The sequence below is a fragment of the Lucilia cuprina genome, chromosome 4 (assembly GCF_022045245.1).
Source record: "Lucilia cuprina isolate Lc7/37 chromosome 4, ASM2204524v1, whole genome shotgun sequence".
Classification (NCBI taxonomy): Eukaryota; Metazoa; Arthropoda; class Insecta; order Diptera; family Calliphoridae; genus Lucilia; species Lucilia cuprina.
Window position 1 is genome coordinate 89,046,367 of NC_060952.1, and position 21,468 is coordinate 89,067,834.

Sequence of the window (21,468 nt, forward strand, 5' to 3'; positions counted from 1 at the left end):
AAGCCAATATACCCTCCCCACTAAAGTGGTGTAGGGTATAATAACAAGTAAGAGTGTTATATTCATTAGAGAGATTTGTGCTTACTTCTATCGAATTTCAGCGCTATACTCGTACTTCCAAGCCAGTTATGAGCGTTAAAGTAATTTTTATAGGGTTACCTTATATGGGAGGTTCATTATGAATCGATCTTGATAAAATTCGGTAAATAGATTTCTGCTCGAAAGAACTTACTTATATCGAATTTCAGCGCTAAACTAGTATTTTTAAGTCAGCAATGGACGTTAAAGTTATTTTTTAAGGTACCATTTATAAAGGCTAGGGTCAATTATGGACCGATCCATGTAAAATTTGGAAGAGAGAATTTTACTAGAAAAAAATATTTTAATAAAATTTTTGAATACAAAAAAATTGCTCCAAATTTGATTTCGATTACTACCTACTCAACATATTTATTTCTCTTTAATATCTTTTCCGAGGAGCCACTTGTATGGAGCTATGAGAAATCGTGGACCTACACTTAGTAAATTTTGAATTTTAAATGTGCTAAATTCTATAAAACCGTCATAAGTATTCAACAAGATTATTTTTAAATTCTTCACAACCGATATTAAAAAAGGAGAAAGCTGGAAAGAAAAATACGTTTACCGATATTAAAAATATGAAATACTAACTTTTTTTCAACAAAACATTTAAATATAGCTAAAATACATCACTGTTACTAAGTAGGATAGAAGGGGGATCAGGCGCCATCTGGGCACATCTACCAATAGCGAATAACTTAAAAACTGAGTAATCGATTTTATCGCAATATCAAATTTTGTTTTCGTTTATCGATAATTTATCATCCCTGAAAGTTTGAAACATTTACTTTACATATGATAGGAGGCAGACATAATTAATTATATGTCAAATGGGGCTGTGAAAATATTTCACTTTGTGAACTTTTTGTGCCAAGTTTTGTGAAATAAACAACAAATATCTGGTTTATTATAATTTGTTTAATGAATTAAAGTATAAAACAGCAAAATAAGTTTTTATTTTTGTAAGTTATTCTTTTATTTTACTAATGACAAATCTGCCCCATCCTCTTGGCGCATATATCCCATAAATGAGACGGGGTTCGCCGTTTTTGGTCAGTGCGGAAAAGTTAGAAAACTATGTACATGAGGATGTCTTAGGAAAGATTGAAAGGTATAAAACTAAAGCCAACATATCTAAGTATCCGAACCAAGAAAAAAATTAAGAATATGTATTGTGGTTTTAATTTGAGGCTGCCTCAAAAAAAGTGGCCTACATTGGTTCTACAATTTAAAATAATATTAAATGTGTATACTATACACTTCAAAAATAACAATTAAAGTTTATATATATATATTTTATTACATTATTAATTTCGTACATTTTTTAAATCCTTAAATAAGTTTTTCATTTTCAATAAATTAATTTTGTTTATAGTTTCACATTAAAATAGTCATCAAATCTTTTATAACAATTAAAAATTAAAATTCCTTTTAAAAATATATAAAAAAAATCACAATTAATCGTAAATTACAATTGATCACTATATACATAAATACATATGTATATAAAATTTAAAATTAAATATAACCATTCACTCCATTATACCGTTATAAATATTTAATTATATTAAATTGGACAAATAATTAACAGTACATTGCACAATCAAATTATGAATGATATCTTATTTTTATTTTTCCACTCTTTTTATGTACATGAGGTAGCCGACTCCTTTATTTTTTACTTTTTTCTCTACATTTAAAATGCTCGATAGTGATGTTTTATTTATTTATAATTTGCCTTGGGGATAAAAAGTATTCCAAACATTTTGTATTTTTTGCAATTCCGGCAATTCTATATATTCCAATTTATTGGAAATATTTAAACATTTTATAGGTTTATCCTTAGACAAGGGTTCGTATTTAACATCCTGTAAGCATGTACAGTTGGGATCACTGTTTGTGGCAAAGCTAGTCCAAATATCCACCATGGCCTTGGTAGTGCGATATTCAGCAGAATCAACGGATAAGCGATGAGAGAAGATAAAACGGAAAATGTAACATAAATCATCGCCATGACATACGCCTCTCACTTCACGATTACACAAGAGATTGCGTATGGCATTAGCATCGGCCGAGTCAAAATCGAAACGATAGATATAAGTAGGAGCCTTGGCATAGTTAATGCGATACATGGCTGTGCGATAAATGGGATGCCAAAATTCTCTATAGCTTTCAATCTGGAAAAAATATATAAAATGTTATTAAATAACTAAAAAAATCTCTAATTAACTCAAACTTACCTCTAAAAATTTCATCATAGTTTCTGGTTTACATTCCTCATTGCCGAAATAGGCTTTTTTGATTCTCAAACCCATTTCTTTAGCTTCTATACTATGGCGTTCTACTTGAACATCTAATGGCAATAAATTCTCACAATCTCCCACTTCATTTAAGGTAGCCTTGCGTCTAGTCACTTCTGGATAGAATAATAAACCCTCAAAACTGGTTCCACCTATCATCATGGGTATATCATTACTCCAGGTGGTTTTTAACACTTCCAAAGGATCTTCTGTTAATATACTATCTTTGGATTTGTATGGTTCTATTACCGGTCCAAAAGCAAATAAAATTCGATTGTGTTTCTCTTCTTTGGTAAGTATTGTTGATACTGCTTTCTGTATATCAGCTCCCGAGGATGCATGCAGAAATTTATAAATATCCATAGAGTTCTCCTCTCCTTTGTAACCTAAAGCTTTGGCCAATCTAAAAGCCCACTGATTAGGTGGTGGCAATACCCAAGGACATAAAACACTGCCCGACATAACAATACCTTTGCTAATCAAACCTTTAGAGGTTTCACTCAACATACACAAGTGTGTAGAGGCACCACCAGCACTTTCACCAAATACTGTTACATTATTGGGATCACCACCAAAAGCGGAAATATTTTCCTTAACCCAACGTAAAGCCATAATTTGATCTTTAATGCCTGCATTACCGGGTACATCAATGCTGGGATCATCAAAACTCAAGAAACCAAAAGGTCCCAAACGATAGGCTATAGTCACTAGTACAACATCTTTGGACATAAAGTAATCGGGACTATACATGTCACGAGTGGCTTCACCAATTTGAAAACCACCACCATAGATCCAAACCATAACGGGTCGCGGTGTAGGAGAGGTAATCTGCAAGAGTTAAAGAAAATTTAAAAATTTTATTAAAATATTATTTAACAAGATCTGAAGATCATATAGTTTAGACTATAAATATAACTGGAACAATTTTAAAAAGTCGCAAATAAAAATGTATAAAAAAGTTTACAAAAATGTTGCGATAATAAAATCACTTAAGTGCTTATCTGTCCAGAGACGACGTAGACTTTAACCAAGCCCCCAAAAACTTGACTGATTAGTGACTCTTAAATTTTCTTTGTCTTTTTTTGGTTTTTAAAATTTTATCAATAAAAACAATGAAACTGAAATAAAACAAGTAAGAAATTATAGTCGGGCGAGGCCGACCATATAATACCCTATACCTTTTACAAAAATTAAATATGATTTAGTTGTCATAATAAAGCATTTAAGTTGAGTTGTACCTTGCCTCAGATATACTTAAGCCGTTTATTGTTGAACAAAATTGTGGACACTTAAGTGAAATATTGATGGGGGCTTTTCTTAGAAGCTAGGATCATATGAGACCCTATAATTATAAAATTCGTAAGGGTCGTCAGGTCATAGGTGAACCTATGTTCATCATTTTCAATAAGCTTCGTCTACGGTACTATAGTATAACATGTACCAAATTTCATTGAATTATCTTCAAAATTGCGACTTGTAGTTCGATTACAATGTTTACATGGACGGACAGACACAGACAGACAGACAGACAGACAGACGGACGGATGAACGGACATAGGCAAATCGACTCAGATGACTTTAAGGTGGGTATAGGACCAATATTTTTATGCGTTACAAACATCAGCATAAACCGCTAAAGCGGTGTAGGGTATAAATAAAGATTTGAAACGCATTATTGCGTTCCTATTAAACAAATTGCAACACAGAACAATGGAACGTAACACGATCAATGTTTGCCTTAAAAGTTTTAATATTTTAGTAGGCCGTTTAAAAATATGTTAAATTAAATCTGTCCCACTGTATGCATTTAAAGAAAAATTACACTACACTTCTATTCTAATATTTTTTTTTAATCTTTCCGTATTTACTAATGTTAACAGTTAGTATTTATCTTAATTAGCATTACAATATGAATAATACAAATAAAAAGTTAGGTGTTATTTTCTTAATTCAAAATAAAAAAATAAAATAAATCATTAAACCAGTAGTACTTACCTCATTTGTAAACACATTCAAATACAAACAATCCTCTGAACCTTTGTATTTCTTAAATATATAATTTGACTGAAAGGGTATTTCGGCTGGCCCCGTACAATCTATAACCCCTTGCCATGGTTCAGCTGGTACGGGAGCTTTAAAGCGTAGTTCACCTAGCGGCGGTTTAGCAAAAGGTATACCCTCGAATGTGTAATATGAATTACCCCATACAGACATACGTTTGGCCCCCTTAACTTGACCCTTTGAAGTGTTGACAACAACTGTAGCGCCAGTATTCAAACGATATTGTTCGAATTTATAATCTATAGCCCTGAAATGACAGCGAAAAGCAAAAGTGAGTAAATAAATAAAATTTGAGAAAAAAAAAACAACTTTTTTATTCATTATTACAGAACGTGACAATTATGTAGAGTTATGTATTTTATTAGTTTTTTGTTGTTTATTCATTTTGTTTTGTATTTTTTATGGTTTAACAAAGTATTGTGTAATATTTCCCTCAATTGCCGGTTTTTATTTAAGCCGGTACTTGGCTGTTCGGTTAGTTGGTTGAGTATCAACATTTCAACCTATTTATTGTATGAGTAATTAATTGTTTAATTTTTTTCTTGAAGTATTGTTTTGATATTATTAAGTTTTTTGTTTTGCTTTGATTTTTTGCATGATATTTAAAATTATATGACATTTTTAAATAAAAATATATGAACGTAGTTTTTTTTTGTTTGTTGATTTGATTATTTATTTATTTCGGAAAAAATGAGGTGTTTATTTGTATGCATAACGTGTTGTTGGTTTTAAATTTATTTTATTCGCACTTTACGAATAAATTTCTTGAAACTGAATAAACACAATCTTAAAAGCACACTTCAAAACCTAATTAACTAAATTACTAAATAACTTACTACCTCACTAACTAACTAACTAAAGAAACATGTTAATTTTTAAACCGATATTTCATGTTCTAAAAACCGTTCTTTATAATATTGTTGTGGTTCTTATATACTTCTAAATAGTTTCCAGGAACTACTTCTTTGAAACTAGTTATAAATTGCTACTGTACTAGTTCAATGAAACGCATACTAGTTCCGAAACAACTTCTTGGAATCAATTGAAAAAAATTTCAAAAAATTAAAAATGTATAAACGTAACAAACTAACTAACTAGTTAACTAACTAACTCACTCATTCACTAACTACTTAACTAACTAACTAACTAACTAACTAACTAACTAACAAATCAATTAACTAACTAACTAAAGAAACATGTTAATTTTTAAACCGAGATTTCATGTTCTAAAAACTACTAGTTCTAGAACGAGTGAAAACAGAACTACTTCAGATTCTTAAACAACACCCTTGGAACTAGTAGTGTCGTCATTACTTCTGGAACCGTTCTTAAGAATATTGTTGTGGTTCTTAAATACTTCTAAATAGTTTTCAAGGAACTACTTCTTTGAAACTAGTTATACATCGCTACTGTACTAGTTCAATAAAACGCATACTAGTTCCGAAACAACTTCTTGGAATCAATTAAAAAAAATTCCAAAAAATTAAAAATGTATTTTTATCGAAAAAGAAAACACGTTCAAATGTATATTTTTGCTTTCAGCTGAACTACAAGATATTAAAGAGCTTCCTAATTGAATGATACATAGAGGACAGAAAATTGGCTGCTTGTTACGTATATCCTTACAAAAATATTTTAAAATATTAGAGGTGAGGAAGATTTATTTTAAATTTTATATAAGAAATGTGTATGAATGTAAGTTTTATAAAAGTTGTTCTTAATCTTAATAATTTCAAACAAAAACTCTAAAAAAAGAAATATTTGTTTATACGTTCTCTTAAGCTTCCCAGTAACTAGTTCCAAGGTTGATAAATCCAAACAAAAATCATTGATTAAAGAACTAGTTCCAGGAGCGTTGCAAAGAACGAATGTCAACTCCATAACGCTTCCTCAGAACCAGTTTCGAAGGTGATAATTTCGAACAAAAATCATTGGTCTCAACGCCAAAGTGGAACGAGTTCAGGCTAAAATCATGTGTCCTACAACTAAAAGTAGAACTAATACAATTTTTTTCCTGGAATAATTCAATTGTTTTAGTAATTTTTGGAAGCAGATCTTATATGGGAGACAATTTGATTTGTATATAAAAACTAATTTTATTTCGGATATTCGGAAGTGGATCTTATATGACAGATATGATCTATTATGGATCCGCAAAAAATTTGAAGAGTCATAAATACATGGAGAATATTATGTGAAGTGACTCAACTCTAAAAGTCGATATTGACGAAATTTGCAGAAACGTTAGAACTATTAAATAAAAGGTCAAACACAAATTTCCAGCTCTATCGGACAAGAACTGCCGGATTAACAAGGCGTCTTTAGGAAGTCCCATAAAAGAGTTTTTGAAAAAAAATATCAACCTGATCGCGATTGAAAAATTGTCAATGATTAAAGTTTTTAATGCTTAGAAAAGAACTGCGAAATCAATATTCATAGTAAATAATTACATTCAGAAATTGTAGGGTGATTAAAGAGTCAATACTGCCTATTAAAAAAATCTTATTTACTATTTAAAAGTCACGTTTTAAAGCCTAACATTACAGACACCTACATCGTCATCAAAAAAATTTCGCAATTTATTTGAAACGTTCGTTATCTATCAAAAACATATTGTCATAAATTTATTTGCATTGTGTTTTTGTTTTTAATTTAACAATTACTATTCCAGACAACAAATATTTAGACTTTGTATACAGATATGTAAAAAAAAAACTTTAATACACACATGGGTTCAATAGGTCAAGTTGATTGTTGCAAAATTTTAATAGATTTTAGAATTTTGTATTAATCAGCTACTAGAAAAAAATGTCTTAATAACAGAAATTAGTTTATATTTAACTCCTATTAATTTATTTGCACTTTAACTGTTATAGAACTTATTTAGGCAAGTCATGCTGACTGCCAACTGCTTACAATAGCAACAAAAGTTAAAAACAAATATCTAATATTGCTACAGGAATATTTGATTAATGGTGCTTTTGCAAATACATTTATAGCTATTTCCTTATATTAATATATACTTAGTACATACAAACAATAACAGTTATTGATAAGTAGAATGCTGTATAATGGTTCAAGTTTTGCTTTTAATTATACTCAACTGCAAAGTACTATATCACGTGTACTATATATATGAATTCAAATTGACCAATATTAAGTGAATACTAGTAATCGTATGATTAAAAGGTAACTGCTGAAGGCAGTTCGACTTTAACATTGATTAAATATATAAATAAATTTCTAGCTAGAAATTCATATATTCAACAAGTATAACTTTTTAATTTTAAAGCTGTTATTAAAGAATTATTATTAGTTATTCTGCAATTTTCTTATTACATTATTGTCTTTCAGATTAAGTTTTTATTTCCGACATTAGAATTTATTTTTAACCAACATGATAATATTAATATTTCACATACAGTGAAAATATATGTCTTTACTTTTGTTAAAAATATTGTAGTTTGTTTTATAATTATTCGTTCATCTACTTGTTATAAAAATACTTGTTCAAATTTGTAAAAATATAATTTCTCATTGTATGTATTTTTATTTTAAATCAAGTTGAAAATAAAAATTTTCACTCTTTGTTACAATTCATAGAAACAATACACGAAATATTTTTCTCTGCTAACAACTTTTTCAGAGCAGTTATTTCAAAATGATTATTAGTTATTCAGCAATTCTATTATCATACTAATTGCAAGTCGCAATCAGACTTATGATAACAGAAATAAAGTATATTTATACCCTACACCACTATAGTGGGGAGGGTATTATAAGTTTGTGCTGATGTTTGTAACATACAAAAATATTGGTCCAATACCCACCTTTAAGTATACCGATCGATTCAGAATCATTTTTTGAGTCGATTAAAACATGTCCGTCCGTCCGTCCGCCCGTCTGTCCGGCTGGCTGGCTGGCTGTCCATGTAAACTTTGTGCGCAAGGTACAGGCCGCAATTTTCAAGATAATTTAATGAAATTTGGACCATTGAAAATGGTTGAAATCGGTCCATTATTTCACCTAGCCCCCATACAACTGTACCTCCCGATTTTAAAAATTGGCACAAATAAGTCTTATATCAGTATAAATGACACTGCAGATTTTCGTAAGGATCGGCCCTTATTTGACCCTAGCCCCCATACAAACCCTCCTTCAAAAAATGTCTTAAACGTCTAAAATTGACTTGTAACCATTTGTATCGCAATGAAACTCAACAAACTTAACTGTTATTTAAAAATATATCCTTTTCCCAAATTTACCGAGGATCGGCCCATATATGACCTATATAAAGACTAATTTAGACATTTTTGCTTAATATTTGCTTAAATATTTTGGAATTATGGTAATATTGAACATAAAAGATTCTTTATAAAAAAAAATTTTAAATATAGTCATGATGTAGGGTATTATATGGTCGGCCATGCCCGACTATACTTTCCTACTTGTTTTGTTTTAGAAATTGTTAGATTGAAAAAAATTAAAAAAAAATGTTTTTTCAGAAACAGGAAGAAAATAGCTATCTAAGCTTTCTGGGACTCTTTTTAACACAACGTAGCCCACAAGCAACAAAAAAATTTAACTGATCAGATCCAAAAATTAAAAAAACAAGAATATAATGTATAAGGTAGAAGGGGGATCATACGCGTTTCATTAGGCGTTCCTAAATTAAAACCGCAATAAAGTGATAGAGGGTATATATAGCTTTTCCATTCCGTGTATAAGAAATATTCATCTGAGACCCAACAAAGTACATATATTCCAGATCCTTTTCAAATTCCCCAATAAAATATTTTCAGATTTTGGTAATGAGTATTGTAGGATATGTAGTTATTTCATACATTACTTGGTAATGAGTTCTCGTTATCAAAAAAATAAATTATGTTTATTTTTTTTTTAATAGAATTTGTAGTTAATTGTCTATAGCGTATGTCTACTATGGAATTAGTTAGTGTTTCTAACCGTAGTCGATTTTGGAAGTTTTTTCAAGAAATGTTTATATTTACATTTGTGTGAAAATCATTCCAGATATAATGATAAAACTATTTTTTAATGGGGCATTGAGAAAAGAATAGCAAACACGAAAAATAACTTTAAAATAAGTTTTAAATCCGGAAAAGTTACGTAAGCAAATTTTTTTTTATTCGAATAAAAATAAGTAGTTATTCACCCAAAAAGTAACTACTAACATTTTTCTCCAATATTACTTGCCTACTTACCGAGTATGTAAAGATTTTGCTGGGTCTAAGTCGATTAAGCTTTGTCCGTCTGTCAGTCCGTCCGTCTGTCAGTCCGTCCGTCCATCCGTCTATCTGTGTATCACGCTAATGATTAAACAAAGCTCAGTAAATTAATGAAATTCAACCAACAGATTTTCGGTTGTCCTATGCAGTTTGGTATTGAAAATGAGCAAAATTGGTTTACAACGTGAAATTTTATGAATCAAAATTTTTAAAATACTTCAAAAAAAATTACGTTTTTTTTACACCATCTAATGTAAATTTCACAAAAGTAAAATTCCACGAAATTCATCATACTTTTGTTTCTCCATAAGAGCTTGACACCAATTGAAAATTGGAGGTATCGGTTTACAATTTCATATACCTCCCATACAATTTCACGGAAAATGTGTTTATTGTTAATAACTTCAATTAGAATGTCGATATCTTCACAAAATAAGTATGTATGTCAATAGAATTTATGGTGAAATTTTTTTCGGATCGGTTCACAATTGATTATATCTCCCATATGAAAATCACAGAAACACCTATAACTTATTAACTAATTGAGATATTTACACTAAATTTGGCCCAAATATTACATTTATACACAGAAATGTAATTGTAACTGTTTTTTTTCCGATCGGTCTACAATTGGTCTCTTCAGAAAATCTGTTAACTCGCTTTCTCTTTATAAAGAGTCTTGATTCGTACTCGACCTCAAATATATAAACATGGAGTTCATAAATCGCCAGAATAATATGAAAAAGTTACTGTGAAATTTTAAATTCTTTGATTTCAATTTTCGTCTCTTCTCTTAGATTTTATCTGTCATTTCTTTTGTCTAATACATTGCCTGTCTTTCTGTTGCCTACATATCTTACAGTCTTTCTGTCTAACAGTGTCTGTCTGCATGGAATGATCAAATCAAACATTTTACGACAAATGATTTTATACCCGTTTACAACATTTCCTCTCATCTTTACTTATTACAAATTTGAATTTTTAACAATATCATTTAAGTTGATTTTTCCTTAATATACAACTAATAGCTACTAAAATCATTGAGCGTGAAGTATGTGATTTATTAAACAAATTGCGCTATTTAAAAAAATTTACAACTTTGAACTGGTTTCTACGAAATCAAATTTATTAAATTTATTTACATTTAAATTGTACTAATAGAATTATTACTGATAATTTGAATTGTTCAAAATTGTTAAATTAATTGATCGTAATTTAATTAAAAATTAATATAAAAATTTATATCTAGGGATTATATTTAATTGTTAACTCATTGCTTTAATACTTTGTTTAAAAATTTGATTAAATATTTAATTAAAATAATTAATGTTTTGATTCGGTGAAATAGCTTTTACTCCTTACTTTTTATACCCCCCATAAAAAGATAGGGCCATATTGATTTTGTCAATCCATTTGTAACATATCGAAATATTTATCACAGACTCACAAAACTATATATTCTGAGTTCTTGTTAAATTCCAAGTCGATCTAGCCATATCTGTCCGTCTGTCTGTCCGTATGTCCGTCCGTCTGTCTGTCTTTCTAAACAAATGCAAATATTAATATTTCTTTAAAAAACTTCTAATATCGACTAGGATTAAAACCACAAACTTATTCCTTATTAAAAACAATTGGCTTAAATCTTATCCAAAAAAAACTAATTAATATTTTTTATATTACAAAGCAATGGATGAAATTACTACATTACCTACAATACTCATTAGCAAAGTATGAACATATTAAACTGGGGATATTAATTTATCTTTTTAACTCAAAATAAAATCTTTTAAATTGTTTCCATACTGTCTGCAAATTTTTATAACCCCTCCATTTAAATCACTGTGGAAATTTTTGCAAAATATAGGTTATAAAAAACCAGCTTCAAAAATTTTGTAATAACAAAAGTCTAATTGGGAGACTAACAAGTTTTATAGCTTTTTTGGTTTAAAATTGAAGAAAAAAATGTCTCAAAATCTAGTCACAATTTTTTGCAACATCATTTTTGTTTTAAATCCCAATTTAGCCAAAACTCTAGTAATGTTGTTTTATTTGTTTTCTTGATATAAATTTCTTGCAAAACCACGTTTTTATGCCACTTTGTTAAAAAAAAAAAAAAAAAAAAAAAAAAAAAACTAATAAAAAATAGACTCTGACATAAAACAAAACATTTGCGTTTTTGCTTAAAGCCACCAAAACAACTTAATAAATTGAATAGTCATTCCCCCAACTATATCATAATAGAGACAACTAACTCTATAAACAAAATTTATGCAAATTTTTTGTTTAAGATGTAAGTCTTTGTTTTGGTGAAGCTACTAATTATTTAAAGATGAATCATGTTTGTATTTGGTAAAATTTTGTTTACCAAAGTACGTAGAATTGGGGTTTAATATTTTTATTATTATTGTGATATTGTTAAGATCTAGTTAAGGCACTTCTTTCAATTTATAATAAATATCTTTAGAAAAATGTTGAAAATCTAAACAGTTACTAGTGCTGCTAAATGATCTTTGAACTTTAAACTGCATGTAAAACGGAAATGTTCAATGATTTATAAATTTATATTAATATTCGAAAATTTTTTACTCATATATAAATCGTGCCAAACAATTTTTTATAAATGCATAATTTCTATTTAATTACATGTTATTTGTTTGTATAGTAGACTTTAAGCTTTCTAGTGTTCAGTAGATTTGAAATTTAAATTGTTGCAGCAAAAAATTAATATGTGTTCAAATTCCTAGTAAATATCATTTTAGAAGTAAAGACGTTAGGTTCACCTTACACCACTATAAAACGATTCCCTGAGGTTTAAGAGGCACATTTTATTTTCAGAGCGCTGTTCGAACGGACAGTACAAGTCTAGTCTATAGTCTAGTCTATAGTCTAGTCTATAGTCTAGTCTATAGTCTAGTCTATAGTCTAGTCTATAGTCTAGTCTATAGTCTAGTCTATAGTCTAGTCTATAGTCTAGTCTATAGTCTAGTCTATAGTCTAGTCTATAGTCTAGTCTATAGTCTAGTCTATAGTCTAGTCTATAGTCTAGTCTATAGTCTAGTCTATAGTCTAGCCTATAGTCTAGCCTATAGTCTAGTTTATAGTCTAGCCTATAGTCTAGCCTATAGTCTAGTTTATAGTCTTATCTATAGTCTAGTCTATAGTGTAGTCTATAGTCTAGTCTATAGTCTAGTCTATAGTGTAGTCTATAGTCTAGTCTATTGTCTAGTCTATAGTCTAGTCTATAGTCTAGTCTATAGTCTAGTCTACAGTCTAGTCTATAGTCTAGCCTACAGTCTAGTCTTTTACGTCTTTTCCATGGACACACAGGCGGGCAAAAGTATGGACGGACATAGCTTAGTCGACTCGGAAAGTAGTTCTGAGCCAATTGGTATACTATAAGGTGGTTGTAGCACCAATATTTTTGGATGTTACAAATACTAGCAGAAATGTATAATACCCTCCCCACTATAGTAGTGTAGGTTATAATATCAACAAATAAGCTCATCTATTAATCGAAAGATGTAGAAGCATTTAAAAATTACATAGCTATTGAAACATATTAGCGGAGAAACTTTTGAAAGTGGGTCAACACAATAAAGTTTTATTGTAATAAATCTGCAATACATACCTATGTAAATATTACTATTTAATAAAATTAGAAAATTTATGAAAAAAAAATTAAAAATCTTAAAATTAAAAAATTGTGTATACTTACTTGACGCTAATTTTTAACATATCCCAAAAACGTATGTTACTCATGTTGAAAGTTTGTTGACTTGATAATGCTCCTTCTCTCTCTCTCTCTCTTTACGAAGTAGTTTCTTTTAGTTCAAATATTCTTTTAATAATTTCGTTGCAAACACGTTTTAAATTCTTTTTACAGATAAAGAAATGCAATATTTTTTTAGATTTTCGAGCTTTATGGAAAATTTTATTTATTATTTATCACAAAATATTTGTTAAAAAAATACAAACTGCTTAACCCAAAAAACTAATTTGAAATATATATGGTTAGGGAGATTGCAACACATAAAAAATTTTACGTATAAGATATAAATATAAATGTTTATAGTGAGTGCTCACTCATTTCAAAACAACAACAACAACTCACTACAAAGAAACCCAACAATCTCATAGATACACCAAAATTATTACAACAGGTAGTTTAATAGTTACACTCACAAAACACAACAAAAAAGCAGACCAGAGAAAAATAACTCTACAACAAAATATAAATATTATGAAAAAAATTGTTTTTGTTTTTTCTTCTAAAACGCATTCACTTTATTTGTTTGTTTTACAAATATCTAATAGATTCGTTTAATTTGTGTTGTTTTGGGCAGGTAGTTATTTAATTTTGACATGAATGCATATATTCTCAATTATTTTTAAAATGGAAATTATCTCTATTGTATTGTAGGGTTTTAACTAGATAGATAAGACTTTACTATTATTACTTTATAGTTCACATATATGTATATCAAATCGAATTTAACATTTACTATCCGTTACCACGTCTTGCTGTTTTGAATGTCTGTTTGTAACTGTTTATTTGAAGAGAAAGTTGTTTTTATTTTTAAACAAAGAGAATATCTATCTGACTTTTCAATTGTATATGATGATTACATTATTTAATTGGGTGAGCCGGTTTCGTTAGCTAATGATCGTGTTAGTTTAACATGACATTTCCGGTTAACAGTACAATGAACAGCTGTTAATGTTAAATTAAAGAGAGACAATATTTCTTCCAACATAACATAATAACAAACTGTTGTTAACAGTTATTAAGGGAATTTTTAATATTTACTCATTACACAAAGTTGCCAGTTGTAATACTAATAATATAAAATTAATATATTTTTGGGGTATTCTAAATATACACTGTCGGGTCGAAAATAGAATTGTACTCTAAATAGCTACCCAGAAAAAATAAAACGAAGTACTTGTTTTAAAAATTACATTTAGCACCACTTCAAAAGTAGAACTAATTGAATTTCTTTACCTTCTGTGGAAGTGTTTTTTTTTTTTCACTTCCATGAAAGCGAAAAAAATCCAATTTTGTTCAAAATTGAATATGTACTTTTTTGTACTGATTTTTTAATTATTAATTATTTTTAATTATTTTAATTTAATTATTTAAATCAAATTAGTTCTAAATTGTATAATACTACAATTTTACTTCTTAATAACTTCAAAAATAAAAATTACATCCTGAGAATAAATTCAGATGTAGTGAATTTGGAATTAAATAAAAAGAACTACCCTCCTATCACTTCTTCAGGTATTTTTCAGTACTTCAATGAAGTAAATTCTACTTCTTTTTTGCTTCTTTGGAAGTTCTCTTTTTTGTCGGGTATAATGGAGAAGGGACTATGTGTTTGTAGCACCATAAACATAAAATTTACCAATCGGTTTAGAATAAATTTCTAAATAGATTTAACTAAGAATCAATTATGGACCGATCATTATCAATATCAATCAATTCTTTTAAGTAATATTTTTGGAAAATTTCTTTCGGGACAAACAGGTTTTGTTTAGTTTTAATAAAAAACTTGAAGAAGAAGTGTGTCGTTCTTTTCTTGCGTTTGCTGCAAAAATATTTTTTTTTTTTTCAAATTTTTAAATGATATTTTGTGTTTTGCTCATATCTCCGCTATTAATGGACCGATGTGGCTTATTTATCGAAAACAAGTCAGATTTTAACACAGACAAACAAGCCGACAGATAAACTTTAACACATTTTAAGTATAAATTATAAGCTCTAGTGTACAGCGATCAATTTTAAATTAAAAGCTCTTTTAATAGCTTTAGGTAACAGATGTATGTTATTTTTCAAAAGTTTGTCTGTCATTAACATTAAATGTCGTTTCTACAGTATGCGTGTTAAATTTTTAACTAATATAACAGGAAGTAATCGAAAATCCATTTACATAACAATTAATTTTTACACAAAAATTAAATTTTTACACAAAAATTAAATTTTTTACACAAAAATTAAATTTTTAAACAAAAATTAAATTTTTACACAAAAATTAAATTTTTACACAAAAATTAAATTTTTACACAAAAATTAAATTTTTACACAAAAATCGATTTACAAAACAATTATAATTTTACATAAAAATTAAATTTTTACACAAAAATTAAATTTTTACAGAAAAATTAAATTTTTACAGAAAAATTAAATTTTTACAGAAAAATTAAATTTTTACAGAAAAATTAAATTTTTACAGAAAAATTAAATTTTTACAGAAAAATTAAATTTTTACACAACAATTACATTTTTTTTAATAAAAATTAAACTTTTACACAAAATTTACACTTTTACACATCAAAATCTAAAATCGATTTACAAAACAATTAATTTTTACACAAAAATTACGTTTTTACACAAAAATTACATTACTATACAAAAATTATATTTTTAAAGCAAATATTACATTTTTAAAACGAAAATTACATTTTTACACGAAATTTAAATTTTTACACAAAAATTAAATTTTTTAAAACAAAAATTAAATTTTTACACAAAAATTCTTAAAAAACCTAAAAACTTAAAAAAGATACGAGTATGGTGAAAAAATGGACCGATCTCTGGGACAATAGCAAATTTCATTGAATTATCTCAGAAAATAATTCTGAGTCGATTGGTATACTTTAAGATTATTGTGCGTAACAAACATCAGCACAATCCGCACTAAAGTGGTGTAGGGTATAAAAATGGTATAGTGCAAAACAAGGTATAAGTGTTCTTCAAATATAATACCAAAACTTATCTAGAGCTTTCAACATTTTGTTTACATTAACGATAACATAATCAAAAATTTACAAATTATTAATATGTTACCTTGAACATGAAAATGACTGATGTCATATAAAGCTAAAAGACACTCCGTTATTTCTTTACTTTTCTGTTAAAAAAGAAGTTATATTTAATATGTAATAATTGGTTATCGAAGTTTTTTTTCTGATTAAAAGCAATGTAAAGAAATACCAGTTTTTATAATGCTTATGAATGCTACTATTAATTCATAGATATTAGCTATTATCACACTTATAATTTTGATTTGAAAAAAACAAAAATCTAGTTTTATTTCTGAAAATGAAGAAATATGATATTTATAAACTATTTGAAATTATTAATTTTATGATCAAAAATCATAGAACTGTTATTTTTAGATATGTGTGTTAAGAAAAACGTTTCATTGTAGATCAATTAAATCTTAATTATCTGTATATATTAAACAAACCACACGCTTCTAGTGTTGACTTTTAATTATAACTATATGTATATTTGAAAATTTTTTTATAAAACTTTAAAAATAATATTTTATCACTTGAATTTGATTGAAAACAATATTTATCAAAAATAAGCGTGAGTGCATTTGTTATAATGGGGATTCATTCATGATAACTTTATAAGTATTTTTCCTAATTATGTGGAAAACATATACAAATGTAAAATTATGTACATATATAGCCCAGCTAGCATTCTTGTAAATTTTTTATCACATTCGAGTCATTTATGAATCTTTTGTACGATTAAAATAATTATATATGCGTTTATTTTCTGAACATAAATGATACATTCGTCGGGAAAAATTGGTACCCTACCCGCTTCTCTTCTAAAAGAGCGTTTTATGAGCCCCACTTCTGATCAATTTTCACTCATTTTTTTATCTATTTCGAGTCATTTGTGAGTTGAAATACTGATCGTCATACAGACATTTTCTAATTATATTTTAGTAATTTTTCAGCATTTTCTGAGTCATTTTAGGTTTGCTACAAACAAATACAACATAAGAGAAAACAGTTTTTGATCTTCCGGTATTTACAAAATAAATATATAAACAATCATATTTCGAACATCTGGATGATCTATTTATGAATCATCCAGAAATATGATCACAAAATAATTTTGAGAACTATCATATTTCAAACAGCAGGATGATTAATTTATGATTGCTATATACTTTGTTATTGTTTTTTCATATAATAATTTTAAAATCTTTTATCAGGATCATATTCAAATCAGTTTTTTAGCGCGGAACTTATTAATCATTTCTTGTTCAAACTCAGTTTACTAACAAGTAAGAAATTATAGTCGGGCGAGGCCGACTATATAATACCCTACACCTTTGACAAAAATATAATGAGATTTAGTTGCCATAATAAAGCATTTAAGTTGAATTGTACCTTGCCTTAGATATACATACTTAAGCCGTTTATTGTTGAATAAAATTGTGGACATTTAAGTAAAATTTTGATGGGGCTTTTCATAGGGGCTAGGGTCATATAAGAACCTATTATTATGGAATTCGTGGGGGTCATCAAATCTTGTATACAACTTGGTTATTGCAGCTTTTTGTCGAGATATGAGTATATTAAACATAATTATGAACTTAAAAGCCCTATTCGGCGGGTTCAGTTGTATGGGAGCTAGGTGAAATAATGGACCGATGTTAACCATTTTCAGTAGGCTTTGTTTACGATATCATAAAAAATTATGTGCCAAATTATTGGTTTATTGAATTATCTCCAAAATTGCGACCTGAAGTTTGATTACAAGTTTTAAAAGCCCTATTCGAGGGGTTCAGTTGTATGGGGGCTAGGTGAAATAATGGACCGATCTTAACCATTTTCAATAGGCTTCGTCCCTGGGACAATAGAAGATCATGTACCAAAACTTCATTGAATTATCTTCAAAATTGCGACCTGTAGTTTGATTACAAGGTTTACATGGACGGACGGACAGACGGACGGACATCGACAATCGACTCATAACATGATTCTGAGCCGATTGGTATACTTTAAGGTGGGTATAGGACCAATATTATTGTGCGTTACAAACATCAGCACAAACCCAATATACCCTCCCCATTAAAGTGGTGTAGGGTATAATTATTCATCCAGCTATCTTCCAAATGTTAGCTGGGATGGTTAGTACGAAATTTTACTATAAATATAATTGTCTTATAGCTAATTACACCCTACAGCAGACAAAAATGTATAAAATATTTTTTTTCTTAAAATTTTTGGTAAAATTATTGTTACATCAGCAATGGAACATATAAAAAGTTGTGATTTGTTTCGATCGTTATATATATATACTAGGGGCCCTATTCATAACGTTTTATCATAGGTTTATAAAACAAATTTTCATGCAAATTTTTTTCTATGATTGTTATGAATAAATTAGTATAACTTTATTAGAAATATATAGTAGAATCGCTTATCTATATAATAATTAATTTAGAGAAATTATATCCAAACTAAAAGTGCTGTAAGATATATTAAATTCGATAAGACTTGTGTTTGTTTACTAAATTCGTATAATACATTATGATTTATATTTTTTGGAATTATTAATTTTGCAAAATCATTATCATAAATTACTTTGAAATATAGAAGTAAACAATGTATCTAGTATCGTCATGATTGATTAAAAAATGTTTACTGAATAGTTTTCTAAACATACCCGTCAAGAATATAAGTAAAAATGTATAGTGACCTACCATATGATATCTAATACTTGTGTGTATGTTAAAAATGTGTACTATTTTTAATAATAAATCATTTAAATATTTAAAAAAAAATTTTGGCAAAAAAGTGATTTTATGATGTATAGGTAGACCTATCTTTATAAATTTTGGTAAAGTGTTACACGTTTACATTAAATGTATTTATGCAGAATTTTATCATTATACTAGTGTTTGTAAGCGAGGGGGACTTTGCAGGGAGCCTAGAGAAATATTTGAACTGATCATTGCAAAAATCAGGAATATAAAACTAGGATTTGCCGATTTCCGATCTATGTCCAGCGGTAATGGGGTTTATATAAAATAATTTATTAATTTAAACCATTTTCAATCCACTTAATTGTAGGGTAAAGTGAAGATTATGTACAAATTTTATGAAATTATTTTATAGCGTGCGCTCAAGGTTTACATGGACCATGTACACGCAGACGGACGGATAACTCAGAAAGTGACTCTGAGCAGATTGATATACTTGAAGGTGTATATAGGGCCAAAATATGGAGAGTTAGTTTATTATTTTATCATTGAAAGTCCGATATGGTTCCAATAGACAGAGCAAGCGAGCTGATTTCAACAGACATTCCTTTTTTCTTAAGTGGGTTTGCGCCTGCTGTAATGAAAAGCCATTTTTGACCCTTTTTGAAAAGTTCATTCTATTAACTTTGGAATAAAGGCTTCTTCGAGATAAGGCTTGAATAACGCTTTATAAATACTGTTTATCACAAAGAGACCAACAGGACCCAAGTGTGCGTCTTTGCAGCCAGAATACCTAAGACAAGATAACTTAAATCTCAGATATTATGGAAATTTCGGGTCTCAGTCCTACTTTGTTCTTTAGGTTAAATATTTATTGGCCAGTGTAATTCCTATAATACAGGTCTGTCTGTTGAAAGCATGATAGAGTCCGAATGGAGAGAGAGCTAGAGAGTTGAAACTTTCTACAAATATTTCTTATAGTAAAGTTTCTTTGATATTAAAAATGGGCAATATCGGACCACGTTTTCGCATAGCTACCATACAAATGACCCCCCAAAAACACGTTTAACAGTGTAGGGTCAATTATGAACCGATCCTCATAAAATTTGGTAGAAAGAATTTAGCACATGTAGGACCGATTTATGTCGAATTTTATCGCGAATCTTTTTTATATTTTTTTTTACATATTTACAACAGTTATGTAAAAAAAACTGTTGTAAATATGTAAAAAATTATAAAAAAGTTTGGCGATAAAATTCGACATAAATCGGTCCTACATGTGCTAAATTTTCTCTACCAAATTTTATGAGGATCGGTTCATAATTGACCCTACTCTTCATATATGGTACTCTCTAAAAAATTGGGGTAGAAGGGGGATCATACGCCATCTGGGGCACATCTGCCAATAGCGAATAACTTGAAAACTGAGTAATCGATTTTATCGCATTACCAAATTTTGTTTTCGTTTATCGATTATCTATCATCCCTGAAAATTTGAAACATTAACTTTACATATGATGATAGGCTGTTGAAATATTTTACTGTGTAAACTTTTTGTCCTAACTTTTATAGCTTTTGTGATAGAAAAAATATATTGGTCAGTATTAGAACGTCAATAATAGTAAATAATAAGACATAATAATATTTTAATTATATATAATTTGAAGCCCGAAAAAAATTTAAACTAAACCCCAGAACTGCTCGTGGGAACATGCGCCAAATATATGTAATGCTTGTGATGTAGAACAAAATTTGGTTAAAATATAGAAAAAATCAGTAATAATTTGTTTTAATTTTTTTTGTTAAGTTTTGTGAAATAAACAATAAATATCTGATTTATTACACTTTGTTTAATGAATTAAAGTATAAAACAGCAAAATAAATTTTTATTTTTGTAATTTTTTCTTTTATTTTACTAATGACAAATCTGCCCCATCCGCTTGGCGAATTTACCCCATGGATGGGGCGGTATTGCCGTTTTTGGTCAGTGCGGAAAAGTTAAAAAAATATGTACATGAGGATGATTTAGGAAAGATTGAAAGGAATAAAACCAAAACCAAAGTATTCGAACCGAGAAAAAAATTAAGAATATATATTGTGGTTTAGTTTGAGGTCGCCTTAAAAAAAAGGTGGCGTATGGTCCACCTTCTACCCTACTTAGAAGACACGCTTGAAAATACAAATATAGCGCCATAAGTACGTTTCTCACGAGCTCAAAACTTTCTACCAAATTTTTATAAGAAACGGTTCATCGATTCATTCATC

At 28.5% G+C, this 21,468-nt stretch overlaps 1 protein-coding gene across 2 annotated transcripts; it reads right to left on the reverse strand.

Moving 5' to 3' along the window:
* Positions 1 to 1,355: 1,355 nt before the first annotated feature.
* On the reverse strand, positions 1,356 to 14,234 carry LOC111675520 (esterase B1). Of its 2 annotated transcripts, XM_046949446.1 has the most exons (5): positions 14,146 to 14,234; positions 13,404 to 13,561; positions 4,377 to 4,689; positions 2,322 to 3,209; positions 1,356 to 2,258 (listed from the first exon to the last, which is right to left on the reverse strand). In XM_046949446.1, exons 2-5 carry the CDS (start codon positions 13,445 to 13,447, stop codon positions 1,809 to 1,811), a joined length of 1,695 nt encoding a protein of 564 aa, XP_046805402.1. In that variant the 5' UTR covers positions 13,448 to 13,561; positions 14,146 to 14,234; the 3' UTR covers positions 1,356 to 1,808. The 2 variants fall into 2 exon arrangements, with proteins under 2 accessions (XP_046805402.1, XP_023292060.2); XM_023436292.2 differs by lacking the exon at positions 14,146 to 14,234 and having other exon boundaries at positions 13,404 to 13,643.
* Between the last annotated feature and the right edge of the window lie 7,234 nt (positions 14,235 to 21,468).